The sequence below is a fragment of the Saccharomyces mikatae genome (genome assembly GCF_947241705.1).
Source record: "Saccharomyces mikatae IFO 1815 strain IFO1815 genome assembly, chromosome: 6".
Classification (NCBI taxonomy): domain Eukaryota; kingdom Fungi; phylum Ascomycota; class Saccharomycetes; order Saccharomycetales; family Saccharomycetaceae; genus Saccharomyces; species Saccharomyces mikatae.
Window position 1 is genome coordinate 664,300 of NC_079261.1, and position 25,933 is coordinate 690,232.

A 25,933-nucleotide genomic window follows, 5' to 3' on the forward strand; every position below is an offset into this window, starting at 1 on the left:
TTCAACCATCCCTTTCATCTTCTTTTGCACTTTATTTTCTTCACCATTCTTTTTGTCTAATTAACATCCGTTTCCAACTTCAATTCTCAAGGACACTCTTTTTTAAAAAAAATATTATAATTTTCTTTACTGGTACTGTTATTTTTTTTCAATTCTAGTTGTTGAAACCTTTTTTATTCAGATATTCTCTAAACGAAAATAAAGAACTATAGTTCTATTTCCCTTTCTCTATCGCCACGTATTACTTTAATTGCATTAAAAGATGGTGATTTCCTATAATAATAACAATAACAATAACAATAGCAATAACAATAACAATAATAATAATAGTAATAATAATAATAATAATAATAATAATAATAATAATAATAGTAATAATAATAATATGTTTCCTCCCTTCTCTTCTTCTGATGACTTTGCAATGTATCAACAGTCCGATTCTTCTGGTCATTATCAAGAAACTTACACGAATGGCCCTCAAAATTTTGGTGATACTGTCTACCCTATAAATGGTAACTTCCCTCTTCTTCCATCCGATTTTACACGCGAACCCAATGATTCATTCTTTTATGAAAATAGTGGAATTTTTGACTATCAGCGAATTCAACAACAGCCAACGCAATTCCAGATTAAGCAGCAAAATGATCCGCAACAACAACTTTCACAGGAACAACATTTTGGAATTGACAACGAAATCGTTCAGAATAGTAATCATTATTATGAATACGAAAGATCTTCAAATGAAGTCTCTCCATTTGATGATGAAAATTCAAACTTGTTGTCTGATGGCATATCTCCCACTATTATGGCAACTGCAACAGCTGTGACCAATGCAAATGCTCCTTTATCCGTAAACACACAGGCCAACAATCCCTTGAATTTCACATCAGCCCCAAGTAGAACTGTCTATTTAGGAAATGTGCCACCAAATCTAAGTGTTAAAGAATTATTGGATCATGTTAGAAGCGGTGTAGTAGAAGATGTAAAAATAATATCTGAGAAAATGTGTGCATTCATATCTTTTGTCGATGAAAGCGCTGCATTATTGTTTCATTCAGATGCAATTTTAAAACGCTTAAACATCGGAGATAGAGACATCAAGATTGGTTGGGGGAAACCAACTCGAATTGATCCTATTGTCGCTGCTAGAATCTCTACGGATGGTGCCACTAGAAATGTGTATATTGGCCGCATGACAATTGACGGTGAAGAATCACATCTGTCTGAAGAGCAATTAAGGATCGATTTGAAAGAGTACGGCGAAATTGATTGTATAAAAGTTATCAAAGAGAAAGGAATTGCTTTTATTCATTTTGCATCCATTTTAAATGCTATAAAAGTGGTTACGAATCTGCCAATAAGAAATCCATACTATCAAAATAAGAGAATTTTTTATGGAAAGGATAGATGCGCTTTTATTACCAAGACCCAACAACATAATGCGGCTCAATTTCTAGGAGTCCAACCTGGTATGGAACATATGATAGAGTTTTCCGATCGTGAATTCATATCTAACGCTCTATTACAGCAATCTGCAGCCGCTGCAGCAATTGCGACATCCGCAGGTGGTCCCAATAATCTGGGTAATAGGACTGTTTACTTGGGCAGTTTGCCTAAGGATGTTAAGATTGAAGAAATCTGTAATGCCGTTCGTGGAGGTCTATTACAAAGTATAAAGCTATTGAACGATCGTTACGTTTGCTTTGTCACATTTATTGATCCCACCGCTGCTGCACAGTTCTATGCAATGAGTTCTTTGTATGGATTTACAGTCCAAAAAAAACGTTGTAAAGTTGGTTGGGGAAAACATTCTGGTCCACTGCCCAATGCACTTGCCTTGGCAGTTAGTAATGGTGCGTCGAGAAACGTTTATGTGGGAAATATCGATTTTGTTAGTGATTCCCTAAGAGATGAACGTATCTTCACTGAAAGTAATTTAAGACATGTTTTCCAACAATATGGAGAAGTGGAACAAATCAATTTCTTACCCGAAAAGAACTGTTGTTTCGTTAACTATACAAACATTAGTAACGCTATTTTGGCCTTAGACAAAATTAAATCGAACCCCTATTTCAAAGATCTTAAAATAAACTTTGGCAAAGATAGATGCGGTAACGTTCCCCACCAATCACGCTAAACAGTGTATATATACCGTCTCTATAGCTGTTTATACCTATATATATGCAGCAGTTTACAGTTTACAGTTTATACTTACAAGCCTCTCTACAAATACAGATATAACACTTCGCTACGATCTATTAGCCTCCCTCAGTTTGCACCACTATTATCATCTTTATTATCGCACTTTTCTCTGCTCCCTTGACAGAGAAATCTCCGAAGCGGTAATATTTTACCCCCACAGTATAAAGGGTTAAAGATGCTAGCAAAGTTTCTTTTAAGGGGAACTATGTGAAAATGGGATGAAAGTTTGATAGTGATATCATACTAATACGATGAACATAAAGATAAATAATACAAGAACCACTTAATACAACTTGTAGATTTTTACTTTCCTTTTCTCCCCTACTTTCTATTTCTTTGCATACATACATATATACATAGTTGATTGTAACAACAAGATAGCCAGAGTTAGTAAGTAATGGTCACCATTGTATTTCCTCATCCTGCGGAAGACTTTCCAGATTTGAAGATCGCTGGCGAATTTACCGATTGGAAAGGTGTGCCCATGAGTATTAATGCCGAAACTGGACAATGGGAATATAAAATCGATGAATCTTCTATAGCCAAACATAATGATAAGGATAAGGTACATTTCAAGTTTATAGATCACAATGGTAACTGGTTTGCCGATGATGAGTATGCGAAGGAGATTGACGAGCATAGCAATGAGAATAATGTTGCCACTTTAGAGACCCATGATTATGAGGGAAGCGTAAACACAAATAGTAAGGAGGGTGTCGAATCTGCGCAAGAAGCAAACAATGATGGATTAGGGTTGTATTATGAAGGTCCTGAGACTCCAACTCCGTCCTTAAAAGGCAACACGACAATTGCTTCTTCTAAAGCAGGAAGTTCACAAATCGAACAGGCACCAAAAGAAGAAGCTGTCAGAAACGGAAGGAAACTCGATCATACTCCACTCAAGGAAGCTGCAGCAGAAGAAGATTTTAAGACGGAGAAAGAGCTTTCTCCATTCTTTCCAGAACAACAAGAGGAGAACAAGCGGGACGAAGAGTTAGATAATCTTTCTGAAGGTAATGATAACACAAGGGTTAATGAAGATACAGACGTAACTGATTCGAATGAATCGGAACATGAGATTGATGGTTCCGACACTGAAAATACTGATATATCCGAACAAGAAGAAATACATAAATCAGATAAGCTGGTCACTCAAGGTGCTAATTCAATTGTTAAAAAGGACGACAGTAATACTGAGGATTATGAAAGTGTCTTGGAAAAGCTTCTTGGAGCGTTAGGACGTTTCTTCGGATCATGGTTCTCTTGGTTGACAACGAAAATGTCAGGTACAGAGGCAGCTTAATTAATGAAAGGATGTTTTTAATTTTTGGTCGATATTATCCCCTTAATATGTCGGTTCGTACTTCAACCGTCAAGTTATTGTAGGGCTCAACTCACTTTTACCTTTTACTTTTTTAGCTACTAATAGGATAAATTGTAGGAATTTATAAAAAATAAATATGGCAAGCATCGGAATTGAACTTGTTTATGGTTTTTTGATGTATTAAGAAAAATATTTGTATAAAGTATATATCAAGCTATCGACGAAATGAAAAAGTAAACAAAGTATTTGCACATGGGCATACACGCCGTTAACGGAGAAATGAAAAGTATCATGATAGTGATGAGCAAAAAGTACAGTGTGAGGAAGGTGGACTTTGTATCGTCTACTAGGTTGTTACCAATTAAACCTAGTACATCGGTTGGCCAGGTTTCAACTGTAACCAATGCCAGGCCTCAGCATCGGCTTCTCTCTTGTACATTGGCTGACCAGGTTTCAACTGTAACCAATGCCAGGCCTCAGCGTCGGCTTCTCTCTTGTACATTGGCTGACCAGGTTTCAACTGCAACCAATGCCAGGCTTCTGCCTCTCTTTTGTTTAATGAAATGCCTTCTTCGTTAGTGGCAATATCAGCAATAGTAGTATTTATGAACAACAAACCACTGTTTGTGCTATTGGAAAATGGCAAAACAGCAACATCACGATCACCTTCTAAATCCAAGTAACCAATGATGGCTTCAGCCGGAATGTGAGCCGTTTCGTCTTCGGTAGTGGTATTGACTGGGGCGGCTAAGGTGGAAGAAGCCCCAAATAAAACTGCGGTAAAAATTGAAGAAAATCTCATTATGGTTGTTGATTTATATCTGTATAGAAGATTGAAGGTTTGTACTATTCTGTTTTGTTTGGTATACAATAAAAAACTGTAAATGAATCGTTATGTTCAATATCATATTCGAAGACTCTTTATATATGAAAATCTACTGAACTCTGTTCCTTCCTTTTGATTTTTTTTCGTTTCATTATCGTTGAGCTAATGTTCACTGTAATTGTTATGTGTTTGATAAATGAGATGCATATTTCTACATAATCCACTATTTTTCAGTAGAGCACCATTAATTTCGGCGGATTTTGCTGTCGTTGATGGCCTAATTAGGAAAGTATTCATAAAAAAAGACTATAAAATTTCAATTGGAGGACTAAATAGGAAAGTAAATTGGAATTTGGATATGTATCTGAACAAATATGTTGTTGGATATTTTATGCACGCTAATAGAAAGAACGCATGTTTTAATTAATCTTTATTCCTAATTCGGAAGTTATTGACATACATACCATTTCATAGAGTTCGTGCCATTCATCTCGTGATTATTCTGGCATCGAGTTAATAAATCATGTCAATAAAACGAACTTTAATTAACTAATAGAAAATATTTATATTTGCAATAAATCTGAACTTCAAGCGTTTGTTAAGTTTAACTGATTTGAAGAATTGATACGCTACACAGTTTCTCTATTTTTATTCCACAAAAGAAATTGAAGTTAATATTAAATTGTTACTAAAATATGTTCTATAGAACAGTCTCTTCATGCTGCATGTGGTATACAGTACACTTTTTTGATGAGCAATAGGACATGATACCTATGGGATCTATATCAAGCACTTGTGTTCGGGATCTGCCACGCAAAATGCGGAAAAAAGTATGAAATTTTGCCTGTCAAGTACGGTTGAATCTCACTCATGCCTAATAGAAATTTGTCTTTATAATTTTTAATCATTGTCACTCTTCCTTTTGGTCAGTCTAAAGCTGGAATTGAAGCCTAAAAGTTCATTGATTCCTCTAATCCAATCATTCTCTGTCTTAGCTACGCAATAAATTCCAGATCTCTTCGGTTTTTTCGAATTATTGAAGTCAGATTGGGGTTTCCTTGTGGTTGGAAGTTGAGTTCCATCTATGTATATGGTACCAACCTCATTTATAACGTGAATTTCATCACCAACATCTAAATCTTGTTGAGGAATACCATCAACGGATAGTTTTACCACACTATTAATTGGTTTTTGATTCAATTTGGAACCTATTTTTATTCTAATGTGGGATGAATGAGGCAAAATCAATGGTCGGAACGACAAAGAGCGTGGACAAATTGGTGTCATTAGAATAGCAGGCACCAACGGAGAGACAATAGATCCTCCCGCTGATAATGAATATGCTGTAGAGCCTGTTGGTGTAGCTAACGCCACGCCGTCAGCTGTCGTTCTTGTCAAAAACTCTCCATCAATAAAAATATCCAAGTTGGTGAGATGGGGGGAATTACCTCTATGTAAAAATATGTCATTCATAGCATGAGTCACAATAGATGAGTTACTATCCTTCTTTTTCAAGTGGCATTCTAGTCGTGTCCTATGCAAACATTTAGCTCTAGAGCTGATTACCTCTTGAAAGACTTTTTTATGCTCTTTGAAATCAAACGGTAAGAGAAACCCCAGTGTTCCAAGAGCAAATGCTAAGACTGGAGGAACTTGTGTGTTTCCGAACATTGATACACCGTGTAAAATGGTACCATCCCCTCCCAATGTGACAAGTAAATCTGTCCTGTTTACTATATCTTGTTCAGGTCCAGTATAAAGTATATGCGGTCTGTTGGGATCATTTTCCAACGGAGACTTGAAATCCTGAGAAATCTCTTCTGCAACATCAGGTTGAACAATAACGTTTACTTCGGGATAGGACTCATGTAAATGTGTTATGAATTCAACCATTGCCTCTCTTGTAGATGGAGTCCAGGGTTTTTTAGTTATATAAACATTTTGTAAAGGGTTTTGCCAAATTAAAGATTGTAATTTAGAATTTGGTGGAGACACAAAATCTGCTGATGAGCTACCCCTCAAGCCACTTACTTGCTTTATTTTTACAAATTTCGAACCACTCTGCAATTTTAGGGAATGTGAATCGAGTGTACTATAGAATCTATACCATCTCATGGAGTGATTTATTTTAAGTCTGGAAAACATGTTACTCAGTTTGCTGGATGTTTTTATGCTTTTTTTTTTGCAGGAATGACTAATAACTAAATAGTCTTCTTCTGCCTTTTTTTTTTTTTCCAGCTTTGGAGGTCCTGAAAATTATTTCCAAAAAGAATAAAGGGCAGCTGATAACAGAGGAAACTTTTGCATTCTTGCAACTCAGTGATGGGTACAAGTGAATTCAAACTATTAAGAATAACACTACTCAGGTTGTCTTTGGTAATTTTAATTGTTCAATTATGCTATGAAACGACACCTATCACTAATATTTTACTAGCTGGCACCTAAATTTAAATTATTATTATTACTTATATAATCATCTGAAAGAAAATGAATATACGAATTATTTATATTTCATCATTTATAGAATAGGAGCACATGGTTGTTTGAGAACTAACTTAACATTTCAAGTTAATTCCCTGCCTTTTTTCTTCTTCTCTAATTTCAAACATTATTTGAACAGCGATATATAGGCATACTGTTCCCATAATACCGAACACCAGTCCTGTTGAATTGCCAAATATACTCTTCAATAAAAGCTTCGTTCCCTCTGCACCCAAAAAAAATCCGTAAAGGTTCACAACCATCATCATGCATATATTTATGACGGCACCGATACCACAAAAAAACCTATACCAGTTTTTGAACCGATATTTAGTAAAACATTTAGTAACAAATGATTCAACTAATAACAAAAAGACTGTCAACCACCCCCAAAACAGTAGTCGTAATTCGATGTCATGCCATATTGTTACAAAAGAAAACACCGCAAAGCTTGTTAATATTTTGTTATTGGACCCGCCAAATGGAATATAGATATAACGAATTACCCACTTGTTAAAACTTGTATGCCAAGCCCTCCAGAAGCCCAGTGTACTATAGTTATTATTCACACATCGTAGCATATTTTCAGGTGCATCAACACCGTCGATCATGGCCCATAATCTAAAGAGTCTCCATGGGATTAAAAGCTTAAAATACATGATGTTCAAGTTGAACAACGCGATCATAGCAAGCTGTAGCGGTGTATCATTGCTCCATGCCTTCGTCCTTGCTATTGCACCCACATAGATACAATGTAGAATAATTTCCATCAAAAGCAAACTCAAAAGAACTTTAAGGGCATATAGGGATGTGTTTTTTTTTGTAAGTGAAGGTAGTTTATTTTTCGATTGATAGAGGTAATCATTATAAGTGATTATTGGGCCTACCAGAAATAATGGTGCATAGGTAATATAAGCGATAAAATTAACAAAATTGTATTCCTGGATATGATGTTTTGCTACCAATCTTTCCTTTTCTTCCAACACACCATTTTTGCCTGACTCATAAATGGTCTGTAAAGCAGAACCGGATGAACTTTTTCTAAATTCTGGTTGTCTACCCTCGTAATCTATCGATGGCGGTGGACTTAGTTGCTCGTCCCATCTTTCTAAGAAGTCCATGGAATAACTTAACAGCCGTAATAATGTAAAATTAAAAAAAAGTTCCCATCTAGGAACGATACCCTTATACCATTGATCCATGGGGCTTAATATAATTGCAATATTATTAAAAGGGAAACTTTTAATTCTTTGATTAATGAATAATGCGAAGATACCGTAGGACCAAATAGCAAAGGCGGCCGTCAAACGCTTTCTCTTTAGCGAATGCACCAGAGTAAAGAAAATGAAAGCATGAGTCAAGAGTTTAACAGAGTTGATACCGTACATGAAGCAAACGAAAACTAACCCACAAGCAAAATCGAAACTGATCTTAGATGTTTTACCAAACTCAACGACTATTTTTTTTAACACCGTTTGAAGTAATATCAAGGCTACCAACAAAAGAAAATTGGATCTAAAAAATTTATATTGAACATCACTGTTATCTATTTTGCATCCCAGAATCCAGCCATGAGATAGTAATCCGCTGAATTTATAATAGTTCGGGTTAGACTCGGAACTTGTGGCTAGTGCCGCCTTTACCATTAGAGGAATCACTATAATGAAAGCCAAATAATATATTCTAAATTCCCATGTGCTCCATAGCGGCGGAGATGGGCCATTAGAACTGATCATTGGGTTTCGAGAAACAGTAACGGCAGGAGATGACGAGCCAACTTCGTCTTTGGATGATATCACAAATATCCTTCGTCGTCTTATGAGCTCAAGATCTGGTTTTATTCGTGAGTCAAGCGTCTGCACAGAAAAGAATTGTACGATGCTGCTCCAGATTTTCGACATCGACATGTTAATATTATGCTGACGAAAAACACCTTTGTACTCCAAGATGACTAGATACTTAAAAGGCCAACCTGAAGCAATCTCTCTCAAAAGCATCGTCTTCAAAGATAGTTCAACTTTTCTTCTCTCAGATGACTTGACAATCCGCCATAATCATCAATCGGTACCTTCCGTAAACAACTATAACGCAGTAGGAAAAAAAAAAAAGAAAAGAAGGAAAAAAACACCTAAACGCGCCAAGATTACACGTAAACGAACGGAACCTCGAGACTATGTGCCTGAAAACCCCTCAGAGCTCAGGGTTCATGATGAGAATAAGAAACAAACTGATCGACAATCCCTAGCAACCGGTGCATGGGTGTAAATAGGCACATGCTAAAAGCCATTAAGACCGAAAACCCCTACACCAGTTCTCCTTCTGCAAGGGTTTTTCTTTTTCTGTTCTTATGTGATGGCTCTCTTTCCCCGTGTTTGTAGTTTCCGTATATATGGGATACTGGCTTTAACAGTGCTATTAACGTAGCCCTTCCACGTTATCGTAAGCACCTCGAGACGGATTAGACAAATCTAACGTTCTATTTATTTATTTTTCTATTTATTCTACCGGCACAAAAAGGCCAATTATTTCAACATTAATTCGCAACATGAGAGCTGTGACGAGAAATAAAATTGTCAATAACCTCTACTTTTCTACGTTTCTTATTGCATTTGCATCAGTGGCCATTGGATCTGTATTGCCATGTCCCGCACATTCCGTAGATTCTGATTCACCGGCTGTGCAGCAACATAAGCTTCAGCTTGCTCATGAGCAGGAGTTAAAGAGGAAAGATGCCCCAAAAAAGGGCATTTAGACAGATATATGTTCTCTAATATTTTCGAGAAGTTGTACATTATTTATTCCATTTCCATTTTTATTTATTTGCCAGTGCTCCGTACACAATCAAGAGGACAAAAATCTTCGCTAGGTTGAACTCAGAAGTTGTCTCACTTTTGGTACTGCCATATATTCCATTTTAATATAGTTCTGTTACGAGAACAAAAACAAAACATGACTATTTAACTATGTATATAGATTCCATTTCAAAGAAAATAATCCACAAACAACTCTTATATATTCCAATCTCGAGAAATGCTCTCTTCTATTCATCCTTCAACTATGATTCAACTTTTAGTTGAGAATAAATTTGAGTAACAATAATGCTGCACGTGATCACATGTAACCCTGAATTATTGAAAAAAAAAATTGAAGCGCAAGAAACAGAAGGCAGAAACAAAACATTTGATTTTGCCACTTCCAAATAATGGTTAAATAGCTAAATCATAACTGTTCTTATTAGGTTCTATACAGCAACAAGCGATTTTCTTTTAACAAATTCTCAAGAACTAGTTTGAATTTTTTACCTGATTGCGCTTTCATAACATAACAAACATCTGCAAGGTATGTCAGATGAAAACAATTACATTGAGGTTCAAGATATTCCTTCTCCTGGACAATCCATTGGTAGCAATTCTAACGGCAACGAATCGATGAATAATTCAAGTGGCGATGATGGAAACGAATTCAATGCCTCAGAAGAAGAAAGAGAAGTTGAAAGGGAGGAGGAAAATGATGAACAGCATGAACTGGAAGATGTAAATGATGAAGAGGAGGAAGATAAGGAGGAAGAAGGAGAAGAAAACGGGGCAGTAATGGATGTGGAAGAGGAAGAAGGAGAAGATCAACAACAACAACAACAGCAGCAGCAACAGCAAGGCGGAGATAACGATGAAGATGGAGATGGAGATGAAGATGAAGATGGAGATGAAGATGAAAATGAAGAAGATGAAGAAGATGAAGAAGAAGAGGATGATGATGATGATGATGATGATGGAGAAGAGGATGACGAGGAGGAAGAGAACAGTAGTAATTTTGTGGGTTCGGACAGTTCTGGAGGAGATGATAATGAAGGGGACGGTGTGAAGGATGAAGCAAAAGACAAACAAGCTGATGTTCGTCGTGAAACATTGGAACGAGAACAAAAGGACGTCGATAAAGCCGTAACAAAGGCCACTTATGAAGAAAATGAGAATAGTCAGCTTTTGGATAACATGGAGAATGTTAATTACGATCTTTTGCAAAAGCAAGTCAAATATGTTATGGACAGTAACATGTTAAATATGTCTCAATTCCAACATTTATCTCAAGAAGAAAAGATTTCAGCCATTTTAGCAATTTTGAATTCAAACTCGGATATTGCTCTTTCTTCCCCTATGCAGGAAACTACTGTAGCAACAACAGCTACTGCCTCAGTTACAAGTGGAACAAGAAACAATGATCAAAGAAAACCTCCGCTATCTGATGCTCAAAGACGCATGAGATTTCCCAGGGCAGATTTATCTAAGCCAATTACTGAAGAAGAACACGACCGTTATGCAGCTTATCTGCACGGAGAAAACAAGATAACAGAAATGCACAATATTCCGCCCAAGTCAAGGTTGTTTATTGGTAATTTACCGCTAAAAAACGTTTCTAAAGAAGACTTATTTAGGATATTCTCTCCATATGGCCATATCATGCAGATCAATATCAAAAATGCTTTTGGGTTTATTCAGTTTGATAATCCTCAAAGTGTCAGGGATGCAATTGAATGTGAATCACAAGAAATGAATTTTGGGAAAAAGTTGATCTTAGAAGTTTCAAGTTCGAATGCCCGTCCGCAATTTGATCATGGTGATCATGGTACGAACAGCAGTTCTACTTTTATTTCTTCTGCTAAACGACCATTTCAGACCGAATCTGGTGATTTATATAATGACGACAATGGTGCTGGTTACAAGAAGTCCAGAAGACATACCGTTTCATGCAACATTTTTGTTAAAAGAACCGCAGATCGTACGTACGCCATCGAGGTTTTCAACAGGTTTAGGGATGGTACTGGTTTGGAAACTGATATGATTTTTTTGAAACCAAGAATGGAATTGGGAAAGCTTATTAATGATGCCGCATATAATGGTGTTTGGGGTGTTGTTCTAGTTAACAAAACACATAATGTGGATGTTCAAACTTTCTACAAAGGTTCACAAGGTGAAACTAAGTTTGATGAATATATTAGTATATCTGCTGATGACGCAGTCGCCATTTTCAATAACATCAAAAACAATAGGAATAATTCCCGCCCTACTGACTACCGTGCTATGAACCATCAGCAAAATATGTATGGCGCTCCTCCACTTCCCGTGCCAAACGGCCCAGCCGTTGGACCTCCCCCTCAGGCAAATTATTATCAAGGTTATGGTATGCCACCTCCGCAACAGCAGCAGCAACAAACATATGGCCAGTCTTATGGAATCCCACCACCATCCCACGACCAAGGTTATGGCGCGCAAGCCCCAATCCCGATGAATCAAAATTACGGTCGCTATCAAAACTCTATCACAGCCCCACCGCCTCCACAGCAACAAATCACTCAAGGTTATGGTCGCTACCAAGCTGGTCCACCTCCACAACAACCTTCTCAAACTCCAATGGACCAGCAACAACTATTATCTGCCATTCAAAATCTTCCACCAAATGTTGTATCAAATTTGCTTTCTATGGCTCAACAACAACAACAGCAACCTCATGCTCAGCAACAATTGGTTGGTTTAATCCAATCAATGCAGGGTCAAGCCCCTCAACAGCAGCAACAGCAGTTGGGTGGTTATGCCTCAATGAATTCAGCGTCTCCTCCTCCTATGAATACTAATTACAATGGACAAAATGTACCTGCAAAATCTCCAGCCCCACCAATGTCGCACCAACCTCCCCCTCTTCAACAACAACAACAACAACAACAGCAGCAGCAGCAGCAACCTGCCGGAAATAATGTTCAAAGTCTTTTAGATAGTTTGGCAAAACTACAGAAATAGACTCAATTCCTTAGTCTTTTCCATTTCTTGTACATTATACTTGAATTCTTTAACTGGAATGAAAAAACCTCGAGGAAAGTAGATTGATATAGTTTGCATAAATCTATCATACGGTTTATGTTCAAATCGTTTTCCTTTTCAAATTGAACTAGAACTTAATTCTTACTATTGGTGCATCTCTCTCAGAATAAAAAAAAATCTTTGCCTGTTATAAAACTCTTTCATTTTCTTCTTTATCAAATGTTATTTGGTCTATTTATTCCACTTACTCACACCTCTTCATTTTCCTATCGCGAATGGCTTTTTTCATTTCTTTTTTCTTTTCTCTAGTTAAGTGTTCTTATATCAAAACTTTGTAAAAAACCACTTTGTAAACAAATTATTAAGTACCTCTTTATTTACCTCACAAAAAAAGGAGTTGCATGCTCGGCCACATCTTCTCCTAAAGACTCTTGTCTGTTTTCCTTTGATATTGACCTGTCAGCCGTAGTTTTTTTGCTTCGCATGTTACCAGGAAGTAAGAAAAAAGGGTCTTGAAAATGCAGAACGAAAATACTAGATCCAAAAGGTACTTTATGAACAATCCATAGTACTTTCTTGTCACCACATTGCATTTTATCTCAATACACCATATGGATTTAAGCTTCACCACTAAAAGTGTCAAAATTAATGGCCAAGACCATAGAATTTTACTGCAAAACGAAAACGGACCTTGTGCGTTGTTAGCACTTGTTAATGTATTGATTCTTTCCCCAGACCATACACACTTTTCCTGTGAATTACTAAAGCTAGTAAACAAGGCAAGTGAAATATCTCTACGGGAACTTATTGAAGTGTTAGCTGACATCGGTTTACAAGTCACAGACAAAGCTAGTACAGATATAAGTGAACTACTGACTTTATTACCTCAATTACATGAAGGGCTAAACATTAACCCCGAGTTCAATGGGTCTTTTGATAATTCTAAAGAGATGTCAATATTTCGGTTGTTTGACGTTGACCTCGTCCATGGTTGGGTTATTGATAGTTCTGTAAATAAAGCTGTTAATGAAAAACTGTCTCAATATTCTTATGAATCAGCCCAGAGAACCTTAACGCAAGCAGCTGATATATATAGTGGACTTTCAAAAGATAATAATTCAGAGGAAATTTTAACTGATGCTATGCATTTAGAGTTTTTTTTGAACGAGTCACCTACCCAATTAACCACCTTTGGACTACGCCAATTAAGAGAAAAATTGTTGCACAACACATACTCCATTCTATTCAGAAATGATCATTTCTCTACACTGTATAAATATAAAGATCAGTTATACACATTGGTTACAGATTTTGGGTATAAGAATTGTAAAGATATCGTGTGGCAGTCCTTAGATTCTGTAGACGGCTCGGGTGATGCTTTTTGTACTGGAGATTTCAATAGTGCAGAAGTAGATGAACAACAATTATTAACTGAGATTGGACGCAAATTTGGAACTGATAGCGTCCTGTTTAAAGATGTTCAACAGATTGAAAACGATAAACAACTAGCCAGACAATTACAACAACAAGAGCAAGAAAGTGTTAAAAAATTGGAAACAAAGCGGAAAAACTGTTACCATAAAAAGAATTCAGGAATGCACGTTCCAGTCAAGAAAGACACTTCTAAACGAAGAAACAGCCTTCTCAAAACAAAACCTTCTGAGACAGAGAAAAGTGAATGCGTTATAATGTAACAGACTTTCTCCCCTGAAAAAATCTTTGAATTTGTTTACTTTGGGGAAGAACCTAGTAAGGTAACTGTTCACCAATTCAAGATACACATAAAGTTTCATGCAGCGGCGATTTTCTGCTCAAACATTGTGAAGTTGTCAAATGACAAAATTTGAAACTATATTGTCTATTGGATTTATATTTGTTTCAGAAGGCTCATCAGGGCGGATCCTAAAAGAGCGAGGCGCCGAAGCAGATCGAAAAATGTCTATAACATTTCTTTTCATGCAAGTCTTATCAAAATGAGTTACGCTTCAGTGCTCAAGTTTGCACATCTTAAATTCTTTAATGAAATATGGTATAACAAAAATGAAACATTATTACGGGTATAAATAGTTGTAAACCCTGCTATGATACGGACCTAAAAAGAGAAATCAGCATTTATAACCATTCACAATACCTAGAATAAGTAGTTCTCACCAAATTGCAATACAATTTTTGAGCACACAAAAGCATCAACATACGTATATAAGTATTTCTCCAAAGATGTCAGGTATGAAAAAAGAAAATACTATGCTGGATAAAATTCACGTTCCAAAAAGGTCTAAAGAGCATAAGGAAAACGATGAAAATTTAAAACTTGTTGATGAATTTCTTATGAATGAAACCAACAATAGAACACAGCCTAACAAAAAACCACTTATAAATAATAAATCTTACATTAAGAAGTCCAGTTCTCCTGGTAGAGTCAAGAAGAACAAAACAATAACATCTCCTATGAAATCACGCCCGAAAAGTAAGAAAAAAGACGCTACTGAAAGCAAAACGCAGAAAGAGAATAAAGGTTCGTTTTACCAGGGTGCTATCTTCGGTTCATTCCTCGGTGCTGCTGTAACGACGGTTTTGAGTAACTTAGCAGTAAAAGCTTTACAAAACTAGTTCCGTACACTCTCTATTTTTAACAGTTATCTATTTATGGCTTGGCCATTTTTTATATTTTTATGTAATTTTCTACGCGTAATGAGTGGTATGTTGTTCTTATTACTTAGTCCTGGAGAAGTTACCTCTATTTATATTGGATTTTCTGCTTCTGTAGTTTGATTTGTAATTATTTCTACTGTTATCTCCAGAGGCACCAAAAAGTATATCTTTTTCCTCTTGAGACAACTCATATTCTAATAAGCCGGCATCACCAAGTTCCCTTATAAAATCCAAAAGTTTAGAATTCTCGTTCGCAAATTCTCGCTGTATCAATTTTAAGTTCAAGTCAACTCTTGGGTTTCCTCTCTGTACCTGATTTTGGATACTCTGAATAAATTGTTTTTCTTTCCTCGACTCTTTTAAAATACTAGACTGACCATTTAATTCGTCTTCCTTTATCCCCATTTCCTGCATATGTTTCTTTTTGTTATTAGAAATTTTCAATAGCCACATTTTCTTTCTTTCCTCTCTCCACCTTTTAACGTCTTCGTCAGTAATCAACGCTATAGAAGTTCCAGGAACTAAAATAACCTTTCCCGATCCCTCTGATTCTAACTGCTCATCAGATTCCACTTCATCTAGTTCTACATCGCGGTTGTCTTCAATTGTGGAATTTACCAGCCCTGTATCCCTTCTTAAAATTTCCGCGGGCACCGCGGAAGCTTGGGCCTTACTTGGTTTTATTGAGGTTATTTCCTTCATCAGAGTTTCTTTTTCTTTTTCTTCGTGCTTAATCAAGTATGTTTTCTTTGCAGTTGGCATTGTAACATCTTCATAACTATCTGACCTCCGGTAATCACTGTTATTTATTAATGATTGAGTGCTTTCATAGTATGGCGATGGCCGCTCTCGTATATTTGATGTACACGAATATGGCGTATTTTGATTCACTGATGGTATGCCATTTCCTGTATAAATGGGAGTACCTGAGAAATTGAACTGTGTTGACTGTGTTAATGGCTGGAAATATTGATTGTGAGCGGTGAAAGGAGAAAGTTGAGAAGTATAATTGCTACTCCATGAGCTTTCATAACATGAAGGATTCGAATACAAATTGGGTGAATAAGTTGCAGACTCTATCTTTTGCCTTTTGGTTTTCGATTCATCATATCCATCCGTTAGTGTTCCGGAATACGTAGGTTTGGGAAGCCTGGAATGCCCATCACTGTTGAAGTTTCCGAAATTATTATAATCCATAGTACACGCCACAATAATCTAATTAGGTAATATCGAGAAAGAGTTGAATTCTGATTAGTGCAAAAATTACCGGTTGATTTCTTAAACTTTTATTATGCAGAAAGCTATGCAGTATTGAATCCGCTATTGAAAATTTTAGTTTGTTCTCCGACCGCGATGATAATAGCGTCAGCCGCGCACTCATCAATTTGACGATAATTAGACAAATGAAAAATAATGAACATTATTTCATTGTTAGCAAGCCAGCTTACCTGAAAATTATATCTCTTTACACAACTTTACGTAATGGTTGTTCAATCAAATAAACCTCTTGGTTTTTCCACTTGTGTGAGACCCAGCCCACCTTCCTCCTCCTCATTATCCCTTTTTTGGTAATCAGTTGTGTCATTCTTGAAATTCATGAGGCCTTGCATATGTTTCAATTTTTCTTTCTTGAGCATTTCTTTGCTATTAAAATTGCTGCCTAGAATCTCATCATCTGCGGTTGGTAAAATTTTGCCCCACGTCACTGTAGTGTCTGCTCTTTTCGCAAAGGTAGATCGTTGGGTAGAGTCCACGTCCCCATCACAAACATCGTTTACAGATCTTTTTGAAGAGTTAGTTTGATTATGTGAAAGAGCTTTATGAGTTTGATGATTACGGATATTTTGTTCTTGATCCATGTTTGAATCAACTGAAACGGCCTGCTCGAACAGGTTATCTTTTCCATAAGTAACACTCTGACTTTGTTCTTCTACAAATAACTTTCTCGCCGTGTTATTTTTAAATCTCTTTGTAACGGTGCTAACACTATCAGGAACTAGCGATGATACTTTCAATGGACTTCCTCGAGCTCCGATAACCGAATGTGGCGGATTTTCCCTTTTTAGAGCGGTTCTACTTCTTAGTGGGCTTCCGTAGTTTTCCCTATTATCTTTTTGTTCAGCCACTTCTTTCGAATCTGAGGTGGCTGCCTTTATAAATTTGCCTCCTAATACATTATCGCTTATATTACTGTCAGTAACTTCAACAAGTTCTAGTTTCACGCCCGGTTTTTGCATCTGTATCAGAATAGGATCTCCTGGGTGACAAAACCATAAACTTATATTATCATTTCCACCCTGGGTACTTTTCCAGGATGGGCTTATCGTTATGAAGTTTTTAAAATCCTTTAGTTTGAATATTATACTTTTCATATGCTCTTTTCGTTTACAACGTGATTGCCTTTCTTGTTTTTCATCTTCAACTGTCGTGAATAAGCAATAATGTTCAAGGTCCAGCGTACTAATTGTGTTACTCATGCTTAATGCATTTCTCAAAAGATCGTTGTTTTTTCCATAAACAGCTTTGGTAAACGCAGTTATGCTTAACCTGTGTACGTTAATTTCCAATTTCACTTCATCAGTTACATTGATATTACAGTTATCTAAAAAATTCTTCAACAAGGTTGAATTACAACAAACATAATTGATTTCATCAGCAGCCGTCAACTGGTTCCTTTTACGTATGTCTGATTCTACTTCTTCATTAAATAAAGCCGATGATAGCTCACGTTCAGTATTTTTAAAAACGTCTAATAGTTTAGGATCCAACGGCTCCTGTGGATTCCGATCGGATGCTGCGGTTCCAAAAACATCTAAAAACCTCCTTTTATACTTAAGATTGATTATGATAGGATCGTACTTTATTGGCTGGAATTGAGGACTGTATTCTTTTACTATTAGCGAATCCATCTCAATCACTACAATTAATCTGTTTGCGAGCGATTCAGGACATGTAGAGGTGTTATTCACTGCAATGGTGAATGATTTAATGCCATCACCATCCGTTTTTCTCGATATGGTCGTTAGATGCCTCCCATTAGTACGGAAGGAATATAGCTTGTGATTATTTCCATATGCATCTTCTATAACTTGAACCCCATTATCTCCAAAAACGATTTCATGTGGTTTAAATTCATATTCCTCAAAAAAGGTCTTCTCAAACCTAATTTGACAAAGTGTAGTGTCCGTTTCGTTCATTGACCACGCGATCAACTCATTTGAGGTTACAGTAATCTTGATATCGTCCTGGATTGTAGATAGCACGTATATCGCCCGAAACCAGATATTCTGCTTTCCCGAGTCAGTGATAGTTGCCTTGAATGACATGTATATATAGTCGAGATTGCGTTATGTTGTTGTATACTGAAAAGGGTTTATTGATTAGCTTTTTAAGTCATCTTTGCTTTATAGTTGTTACATCTGACGGCCTTTGTCTAATTCGCGTTACTATTAAATATGCCGTTTCTCTCGGCAATTAAATGCACAGTAGTGATGCCATGCAGAGTGAAATATTTAAATTGATTTATGATTTATGTAGTCAATATCGTGGGAAACCAACTGTTACAGCTTTATTTATTATTACACGTCTGTGCTTTGGGCTCGAAGCAAGTCATTCGATTCTGGGGGTCTTTTTGTTTTCGCGTTTAGTTTTGTTTTCGACTTTGCCTTTTTTCCTTTCTTCTTCTTTTTTATAACTATAACTTCTTCAGAATCAGAACAATTATCCTTATTGGCCTGTAAACTGAGTTGGGCTTTTAAGCGGTTTAACTCTAAGTCTTCTTCTTCCCTGAAGGTGTGATTTTGTTGGGATTCTTTTTCTACATTACTTGATGCTTCAAAATTGGAAAAGTCAAAATTTTCAAGTTCGGAATGCATTCTCAAATTAATTTTGTCCTTTTTCGATGATGCTTGAGTTAAATGGCTTTCATGGGGTTTCTGAACAGTGTCTTTCTTTTTTGAAATAACTTCAATAACAGATTGATCAGATAAGACTTCAACCCTGTTCTTCTTCTTTCCCTTCTTACTTGTCTTGCCATTTTTAACCGTGAGTAAACTTAAAGAATTCAGAGTATTTCCAGGTCTATTCAATCTAATAGTTTCTGGCTTTTGTTCAGTACTATCCTCTTCATTCAAATTCAATAAATCTTTAGATTTATTAATGTTTCCTTCATCTTCTTCACCTAGGTAATAAGGATTTGCCATTCGTTCCTTTTCTCTTTCAACCTCAAAAGGATTGTCAGGGTTATTCAATTTTTCTTTTTCTTCATACGGAATATCAGAATATTCAATGAGTTCTGATTCACCTTGCTTCTCAATTGAGATGTCCGATATCATGTCACTCATCAAATCACTTTTTTGATCATCTAACAATTGATCAGCTACCTCTTTGGTCAAAAATGGAGTCTCCAAATCAAGGTTCTCGTCTATTGTCAAGTTTGATTGTGTACCACGTGCAATTGGTGCAAGTTCATAAGTGTTAAAAAAGCTTGGCAGAACTTCGCTCAATAACATTGGTAAACTCTCTGAATCTTCTTCTAAAGCTTCTAAACTTAGTCTTAAGAATTCTAAAACCTCGACACTTCTTTCTTGGACTTCAAATGTACTCGAATAAGACAAATTTTCGAAAAACTCAATTAACTCCTTTAAAATCGACTCAATTTCAATGATTTTATCCTGGTGGAAGTTGTTACACCAATTGCTGAATATTTTGACAAGTGCTAAAATCAACACTTCCTGTACACTGTGAGAATAATAACCGGCATTTCCAATCATTACTTTTATTAGGTCATCACCATTTTCAACTAAGACAGAAAACTCTCCAATGCACCAGATACACTCTCTCAATATGGTAGGTAACTGTCTATTAATGTCATCGTTTGAAATCAATTTTATGATATTAGCAATAGTCACTTCCCTTATTGAGGGAACTTTTATCATTAAATTTCTAAACTGTTCACCTATTTTGGATCCAAGGGTCTTATCGGATACATCTTGGCAAAGCATCGCTAGATCCATTATTACTGCATTGTACCATTCAAAGTCGTTAACGTTTAAATAGTTTCCAGCTGAACAAATTGATATAATAACGTTCACCATTTTTATTTTGTAATTTTCTGGAATCACGATGGGGATTCTCTTTGACCTTTCATATACGACGTTTCCAGTTTGGAGGATGACTACATCTTCATCTACGAACTGTTTCATCAATGTTTGAACAACTGATTTCAAATTATCTTCATCAACAATACCTTCGATCAGTTCAATTGCCTTCGATCTAATTGAAACGTCGACATCAGATAATAGGCGTACAATCAGTTGGTCAAACCGAGAAATAAAATCTGTATTAATTTTACCGATCTTGTAAAATAGTATGCAGCTAATATATCTTAAATTTGGATCTTGAGAATCACAAAATGTGTGTAATCTTTCTAAACACGCCATTGCTGTTTCAAAGTCATCTTCTTCCAGCATGTTCCCCTTGATAATACAGTTGACGGATTCATAGATCACGGAAGTTGCAACAGTATTATCCATCAATTCTAGAATTTTCGGTAATAACTTTGCTCTTAGTTTCGGTTCTACTTGTGACAGGTTAGTAAATAACTTCAATAATCTAATGATTATCCAGTTATTATCAATTGTAACTAAGATCTCGTACAATAAAGGTGAAAGTTGGATAAACGGTTGAGGGTTCTTTTTTGAAAGCTCACAAATAACACTAACAGCGGCGGAAACCACAGATATATCATCATCATCTAGTCTTGAAACAAATTTATCGAAATTATCTCTCAAAGCCTCGGGGTATTGTAAAAAAACCTTAAACAATGCAGTAATGGCTTTTTTTCTTATGTATGGTTTAGTACTGTTCAGCATAGTGAATAAATCATCAGATATATCTCTTGCTAATGAGGGGGTAATTATAGTAGAAAGACCACTCAAAGCAATGCCGACTTTTACAACATCATTATTTCCATCATACTTTAAATCTTTTTTTAATAAATTAGTTGCAAGCATGAGAATATCAGAGTCTTTGTAAAACGATTGTGATGCAGCCAAATAACCAACACGTTTCTGCTGTAGTTTATAACTACTCATGACCTCTAAAATATGGAAGTTGCACCATGCCATATCAAAACCATACATCTCCAAATAGGTTAATTTGAGAACAGCATTGGTCTTCGAATTCAAATCTGGAGAGTTCACTTCATCACGGCATTCACTTAACACCTGCTTGAAAAATTGGTCTAGTTTTTCTGGCGTGTCGTTATGTGACCTAATACCCTTAATCAGATCTTTCAGTGATTTCTCAAAGAAAAACCCAAAAGGACGTAACCTTTGCCTGATATCCTCTGTCCCAGGAGCATATAGAGATGTCATAATAATATATTGTGCTTGTTTATTGTTACCACTGCTCTTCTCATTTTAGCGTAGTTGACGTTTAGGTTTTCTTTTTTTTTCATGATTCGAGACTGTAAAAGGTGCATTTTTCTCAACCTGGATACAGTGAGGATTTAGAAGAAAATAAGTATCAGGTTTCAAAGATATTATACTGCTTTAAGATATATTTTAAACCAATCTATCCTGTTGATGCATAGAAATATGTAGTTATTAGGAGCATATTCTCTACCTTATTGATTGGAGATACACTTCCTTTATACAATGCTTTTGCTAACATTAATGGGGTCTTAATCATAAATATAAATAATACGAATTTAAAAGAAGATAAAATTTATCCTACACGCCATACTTCTAAAGCTACTATGGAGAACTTACTGCCTTCTTTGCTCAAAACTGCATTACCGTATGTTTGGCAAGGATTGGATACCCCATGAAGTAGGCCATCATCACACAAAAGGCCATAATGTCCGTCACCTGCACCCATTGAAAGAAATTCAGATGTACAATATATAGCAAATTCGTTAACTCCTGTGTAAGGATAACCTGAAAACCTCCATCTCTCCTCTTTTTCGTCTTCCTCTTTACCTTTTGGCTCAGATATATTAACATCGGGTACCTTATCTAGTTTCCATAAAAAGCATTCTCCATTTCCCGTATATTGCCTATGTTCATTTGGATGAAAAGCTTCATTACTGTAAGCTCCGAAGATTCCATTTTTACGATCCTTTATTACTAATACATATCCCACCCTTCTATACTCTTTACTTTCTGGAGCAACGTTACTATATAGGGAATGCAATGAAGACCCGTGTTGCTCAAGACTATATAGAAGGTTCCACTCTGTGTACAACTGTATTCTTGTAGGCATTAAAGTTCGTATCTCATCGCACATTTCAGGAGTAAGAAGTTTGTTTTTGGTTGAAGGTGAATAGCCATTCAACGTTACCGGTGGTAGAGAACAATCTTCAACTATGGTTCTCTCTGACGTTGTTTTATTTCGAAAAGGGTTATGTGAATCTTTTAATTGAGGGGAAGTTTCACTTGCCGTTGTGTAGGCGGTGGAATCAGAGGAATCTGTACCCGCAAGGGAACGTTTGATCTTAAATATAGCGTCTTTGACGCCAAACATTGTCCTTCCTTGTCGAATGAAAGATGGCTTGAATACAGGAAGTTGTGAACACGGAATAATTTTGGAGCTGAAAATTCACTTCGTTTACTGTTTCCTTTTCTTTTTATAATGGGCCTTGATGCTGCTGACATCGTTGAAGGCATAACTGCACGGATCGAACTGCGCGCAATTATAGGGATATTCTTATGTGACAAGTTTTTTTGGCTGTTCCTGACGAAAAAACTCAACTATGTAGGGGAACAAAGCCCTTAACAATTGACCCAGTCAATTATTCTATTAAGAGTTTAGATACATATATATAATTATATGTAGGAGAAATTACGTTTATTATACATCAAGTACATTGCCATGAGACATGTTCTTAGTTCATAGCCTTGATCAACTTATTGATAAATTCCTCACGGTTACCGAAGGAACCACCTTGGATAAAGTGCTTAAACTTCCTTGGGACACCCCAACCACCGGATGGGTTGGACAATTTGAATGGCCACAGGAAGTTGTTAGCTTGTTTGAAGTGTGGACCGACAGTTATGATTTCATGAATCAAATCGTCTATGGACAAGATACCGTATTGGCCCAAATTAGCTTCGATGATAGCGTTGTCGGACAAAGGAATTCTTTGCTTGTTGATCTTACCGAAACCTCTCTTGTAGATTAATTGTCTGATAGTAGAGTAGGATGGGTAACCGTAGGCAACGTATGGTTCGATCAACTTCAACAATTCCAAAGTAGCCTTAGTAACTTTCACGAAAGTACCAGAGTTGATTCTGGTCAATCTTAACAATTGCAAGACCTTTCTTGGCTTAGGTGGGATCTTGTTGATACCCTTGATTCTGACAACAAAGACCAACTTGTGTTGAGCTTCGACGTAGTAGGAACCAGCAGCCTTTGCATCACGCTTGGCTTGGATGATGTCTCTTTCAGCAGTTTCGTATTCCTTTTGGTAAGCAGAGTTTCTTTCCAAAATGATAGCTCTCTTTTCCTTGTTGGCCTATTAAAAAAATATCAAGAATTTTATGATTCATGTTAGTAAAACTAATGCTTCTGACGAGGAAAATCATTTCATATCAGTGGAGGGAGGTAGACATAAATACATTTTAACATAAAACTTAGCTTAGTTTTGCATTTTCTTGGCATTCTCATTTCCTTGTCTTTATTTACTAGTCAGTCGAAAGATGGTGATTAAACGACAGCATTGTCAAAGACTAGTCGAGAATATGGAATGGTTTTCATCATGAAAAATAAGACGTAGAAAAAAGTGAAAATTGTCGACGAGAAATTCGTTAGCGTTAACACATGCCCAGTAAATGTAAAACGGAGAGTTTTGTTAACAAAGTATTATATTTCGTGAGCTCACTGTAAAAATGATACTATCTTTCAAACTTGGCAAATTAACATACAGCTTTACGGACAGCTCTTTCTGCTGCAGTTTGTTCTGCAGTCTTCTGTTGAGCTTTATTCTTTTTCAACTGAGATTCAGGAGTCAAGATTTTTCTATTCAAAAAAGAAATGTTAGCATAAGTGTTCTATAAGGAACAGAAATTCAGTTACATCGAATTGAAAACACCACTTTTCATTCGATGGAAGGGAGATGCAGAGACACGCCGGAAATATCTATTGGTGAAATTATTGGTGTATCGCAAGTAATAGATATTAACAAACAATGCCTTTGTTCATAAAAAATGAAAATCCCCTACGAAAAACACTGAAGCAAACTGCCTCAGTGTTACTCTTTTTATTGAGTTCGATAATCACAAACAAGCCTTGATGGTCTGCTGTTTGAATGCATTATGCATTTATTTCCCTAAAGTATTCTCGATGTGGACACTTTAAACTCTAATGTAACCGATAAGGATTAGCTGCTTATGAGGCTGCATTCTTGATTCTTGACATACTGAGAAGACATTATGTTACAGATGGATACTTGTATTATTTAACCTCTTACTTTACCTCTTATTTTACATATTTGAAAGAAGATCTAACGTGACTGCCAGTAACATTTGAAAAAGAAAGTGTTTAATTCTTCACCTTATATTCCTTTCACAGTGCGCGTGAAAAAAAAAATCTGTAACGGGCAATTATGTAAACTGTATACGGAAAATATAGATGAAGAAGTCAGGTGGGTTTAAATAAATGTACGGATTTAAAAGCAGGCAGAATTTTGGACACTGTATGTTTTGAAGAAAAATTCCAGTATTCAAACATAATTGTCTTTAAGTTGTGCGGCTTTTCAAAGGTGAAGCCTTTCGAGAAAAACAAGAGCAACCAGGATTTTCAAAAAGATAACAGTTAAAGTCAAAACATTGTATCGCAAAATATGAACGGAACAGGTGGTGTAGTTGTCAGGACACAAAACCCTGTAAGGGATTATAACCACAGTACTGACAAAGAGTATCAAAGACTAAGAAAGCTAGCAGATGAAGCGTACAAGAAAAGAGACCAACTAAGCCATGAATCGCAAACCGCTTATCAACAAGGTGACAAGAAGCTAGCCCATGAACTGAGTGAAAAGAGTAAATCACAACTGAAAGTTGCGGAGGATTATAATATGCAAGCAGCGGAGTATGTGTTTGTTGAGAATAATGCTGACTCTTCCAGCAATGAGATTGATTTACATGGGTTGTACGTTAAAGAAGCTCTGTTTATTCTCCAGAAAAGAATCAAGTTCGCCATTGATCACAATGAATCACAATTAAACGTCATTGTTGGGAAAGGATTGCACTCTCAAAATGGCATAGCCAAGCTCAAACCATCAATTGAAGAGTTCTGTACTAAGCATGGTATCAGGAACCATTTGGAAAAGAAAAATTCAGGAGTTTTGGTGCTCGAGTTGCAAGGCGTGCAAATGCCAATGGATGGTTCTAAAGTGAATGTTCCTGTTAATCAATACAATCCTCAGCAACAGCCTCATTATAATGATAATGGTGGTCAGCCTCAGGGTCAAGTCAATACTCATAATAGCAATGATAATGACAACAAAGACAGTACTTTGACTAGTATACTGAAAATATTTTGTAGCTGTATACAGAGTTTGACTTAAGATAAATAGATAGCAACATTGAGGTTGTATTTATTTTATAATAACAGAACAGAATAATTTGACATTTATTA

The 25,933-nt window shown here is 36.2% G+C and overlaps 15 protein-coding genes across 15 annotated transcripts; 7 read left to right on the forward strand and 8 right to left on the reverse strand.

Moving 5' to 3' along the window:
- Window positions 1–262: 262 nt before the first annotated feature.
- Window positions 263–2,137, forward strand: MRN1 (Mrn1p; the record flags this gene model as incomplete). Its single annotated transcript, XM_056222357.1, has 1 exon — window positions 263–2,137. The coding sequence occupies one exon, from the start codon at window positions 263–265 to the stop codon at window positions 2,135–2,137; it is 1,875 nt and encodes a 624-aa protein (XP_056082057.1).
- A 462-nt stretch (window positions 2,138–2,599) lies between these two features.
- On the forward strand, window positions 2,600–3,505 carry UIP4 (Uip4p; the record flags this gene model as incomplete). The annotated part of the gene is made up of 1 exon (XM_056222358.1): window positions 2,600–3,505. One exon carries the CDS (start codon window positions 2,600–2,602, stop codon window positions 3,503–3,505), a length of 906 nt encoding a protein of 301 aa, XP_056082058.1.
- Window positions 3,506–3,893: 388 nt separating this feature from the next.
- MF(ALPHA)1 (Mf(Alpha)1p) lies at window positions 3,894–4,328 on the reverse strand (the record flags this gene model as incomplete). Its single annotated transcript, XM_056222359.1, has 1 exon — window positions 3,894–4,328. The coding sequence occupies one exon, from the start codon at window positions 4,326–4,328 to the stop codon at window positions 3,894–3,896; it is 435 nt and encodes a 144-aa protein (XP_056082059.1).
- Window positions 4,329–5,252: 924 nt separating this feature from the next.
- On the reverse strand, window positions 5,253–6,497 carry POS5 (NADH kinase; the record flags this gene model as incomplete). Its single annotated transcript, XM_056222360.1, has 1 exon — window positions 5,253–6,497. One exon carries the CDS (start codon window positions 6,495–6,497, stop codon window positions 5,253–5,255), a length of 1,245 nt encoding a protein of 414 aa, XP_056082060.1.
- A 410-nt stretch (window positions 6,498–6,907) lies between these two features.
- On the reverse strand, window positions 6,908–8,734 carry GUP2 (putative O-acyltransferase; the record flags this gene model as incomplete). The annotated part of the gene is made up of 1 exon (XM_056222361.1): window positions 6,908–8,734. The coding sequence occupies one exon, from the start codon at window positions 8,732–8,734 to the stop codon at window positions 6,908–6,910; it is 1,827 nt and encodes a 608-aa protein (XP_056082061.1).
- Window positions 8,735–9,378: 644 nt separating this feature from the next.
- On the forward strand, window positions 9,379–9,585 carry COA2 (Coa2p; the record flags this gene model as incomplete). The annotated part of the gene is made up of 1 exon (XM_056222362.1): window positions 9,379–9,585. One exon carries the CDS (start codon window positions 9,379–9,381, stop codon window positions 9,583–9,585), a length of 207 nt encoding a protein of 68 aa, XP_056082062.1.
- Window positions 9,586–10,174: 589 nt separating this feature from the next.
- On the forward strand, window positions 10,175–12,622 carry NAB3 (Nab3p; the record flags this gene model as incomplete). The annotated part of the gene is made up of 1 exon (XM_056222365.1): window positions 10,175–12,622. One exon carries the CDS (start codon window positions 10,175–10,177, stop codon window positions 12,620–12,622), a length of 2,448 nt encoding a protein of 815 aa, XP_056082063.1.
- A 632-nt stretch (window positions 12,623–13,254) lies between these two features.
- MIY2 (ubiquitinyl hydrolase 1) lies at window positions 13,255–14,337 on the forward strand (the record flags this gene model as incomplete). The annotated part of the gene is made up of 1 exon (XM_056222366.1): window positions 13,255–14,337. The coding sequence occupies one exon, from the start codon at window positions 13,255–13,257 to the stop codon at window positions 14,335–14,337; it is 1,083 nt and encodes a 360-aa protein (XP_056082064.1).
- Window positions 14,338–14,860: 523 nt separating this feature from the next.
- On the forward strand, window positions 14,861–15,253 carry PRM3 (pheromone-regulated protein PRM3; the record flags this gene model as incomplete). Its single annotated transcript, XM_056222367.1, has 1 exon — window positions 14,861–15,253. One exon carries the CDS (start codon window positions 14,861–14,863, stop codon window positions 15,251–15,253), a length of 393 nt encoding a protein of 130 aa, XP_056082065.1.
- A 102-nt stretch (window positions 15,254–15,355) lies between these two features.
- Window positions 15,356–16,492, reverse strand: RSA1 (Rsa1p; the record flags this gene model as incomplete). Its single annotated transcript, XM_056222368.1, has 1 exon — window positions 15,356–16,492. The coding sequence occupies one exon, from the start codon at window positions 16,490–16,492 to the stop codon at window positions 15,356–15,358; it is 1,137 nt and encodes a 378-aa protein (XP_056082066.1).
- A 293-nt stretch (window positions 16,493–16,785) lies between these two features.
- On the reverse strand, window positions 16,786–18,621 carry DDC1 (Ddc1p; the record flags this gene model as incomplete). Its single annotated transcript, XM_056222369.1, has 1 exon — window positions 16,786–18,621. One exon carries the CDS (start codon window positions 18,619–18,621, stop codon window positions 16,786–16,788), a length of 1,836 nt encoding a protein of 611 aa, XP_056082067.1.
- Window positions 18,622–18,873: 252 nt separating this feature from the next.
- APL5 (Apl5p) lies at window positions 18,874–21,672 on the reverse strand (the record flags this gene model as incomplete). Its single annotated transcript, XM_056222370.1, has 1 exon — window positions 18,874–21,672. One exon carries the CDS (start codon window positions 21,670–21,672, stop codon window positions 18,874–18,876), a length of 2,799 nt encoding a protein of 932 aa, XP_056082068.1.
- A 352-nt stretch (window positions 21,673–22,024) lies between these two features.
- Window positions 22,025–22,822, reverse strand: OXR1 (Oxr1p; the record flags this gene model as incomplete). Its single annotated transcript, XM_056222371.1, has 1 exon — window positions 22,025–22,822. The coding sequence occupies one exon, from the start codon at window positions 22,820–22,822 to the stop codon at window positions 22,025–22,027; it is 798 nt and encodes a 265-aa protein (XP_056082069.1).
- Window positions 22,823–23,183: 361 nt separating this feature from the next.
- RPL7B (60S ribosomal protein uL30) lies at window positions 23,184–24,728 on the reverse strand (the record flags this gene model as incomplete). The annotated part of the gene is made up of 3 exons (XM_056222372.1): window positions 23,184–23,813; window positions 24,223–24,316; window positions 24,718–24,728. The coding sequence occupies 3 exons, from the start codon at window positions 24,726–24,728 to the stop codon at window positions 23,184–23,186; spliced, it is 735 nt and encodes a 244-aa protein (XP_056082070.1).
- Window positions 24,729–25,139: 411 nt separating this feature from the next.
- Window positions 25,140–25,862, forward strand: SMKI06G3080 (Smr domain-containing protein; the record flags this gene model as incomplete). Its single annotated transcript, XM_056222373.1, has 1 exon — window positions 25,140–25,862. One exon carries the CDS (start codon window positions 25,140–25,142, stop codon window positions 25,860–25,862), a length of 723 nt encoding a protein of 240 aa, XP_056082071.1.
- Between the last annotated feature and the right edge of the window lie 71 nt (window positions 25,863–25,933).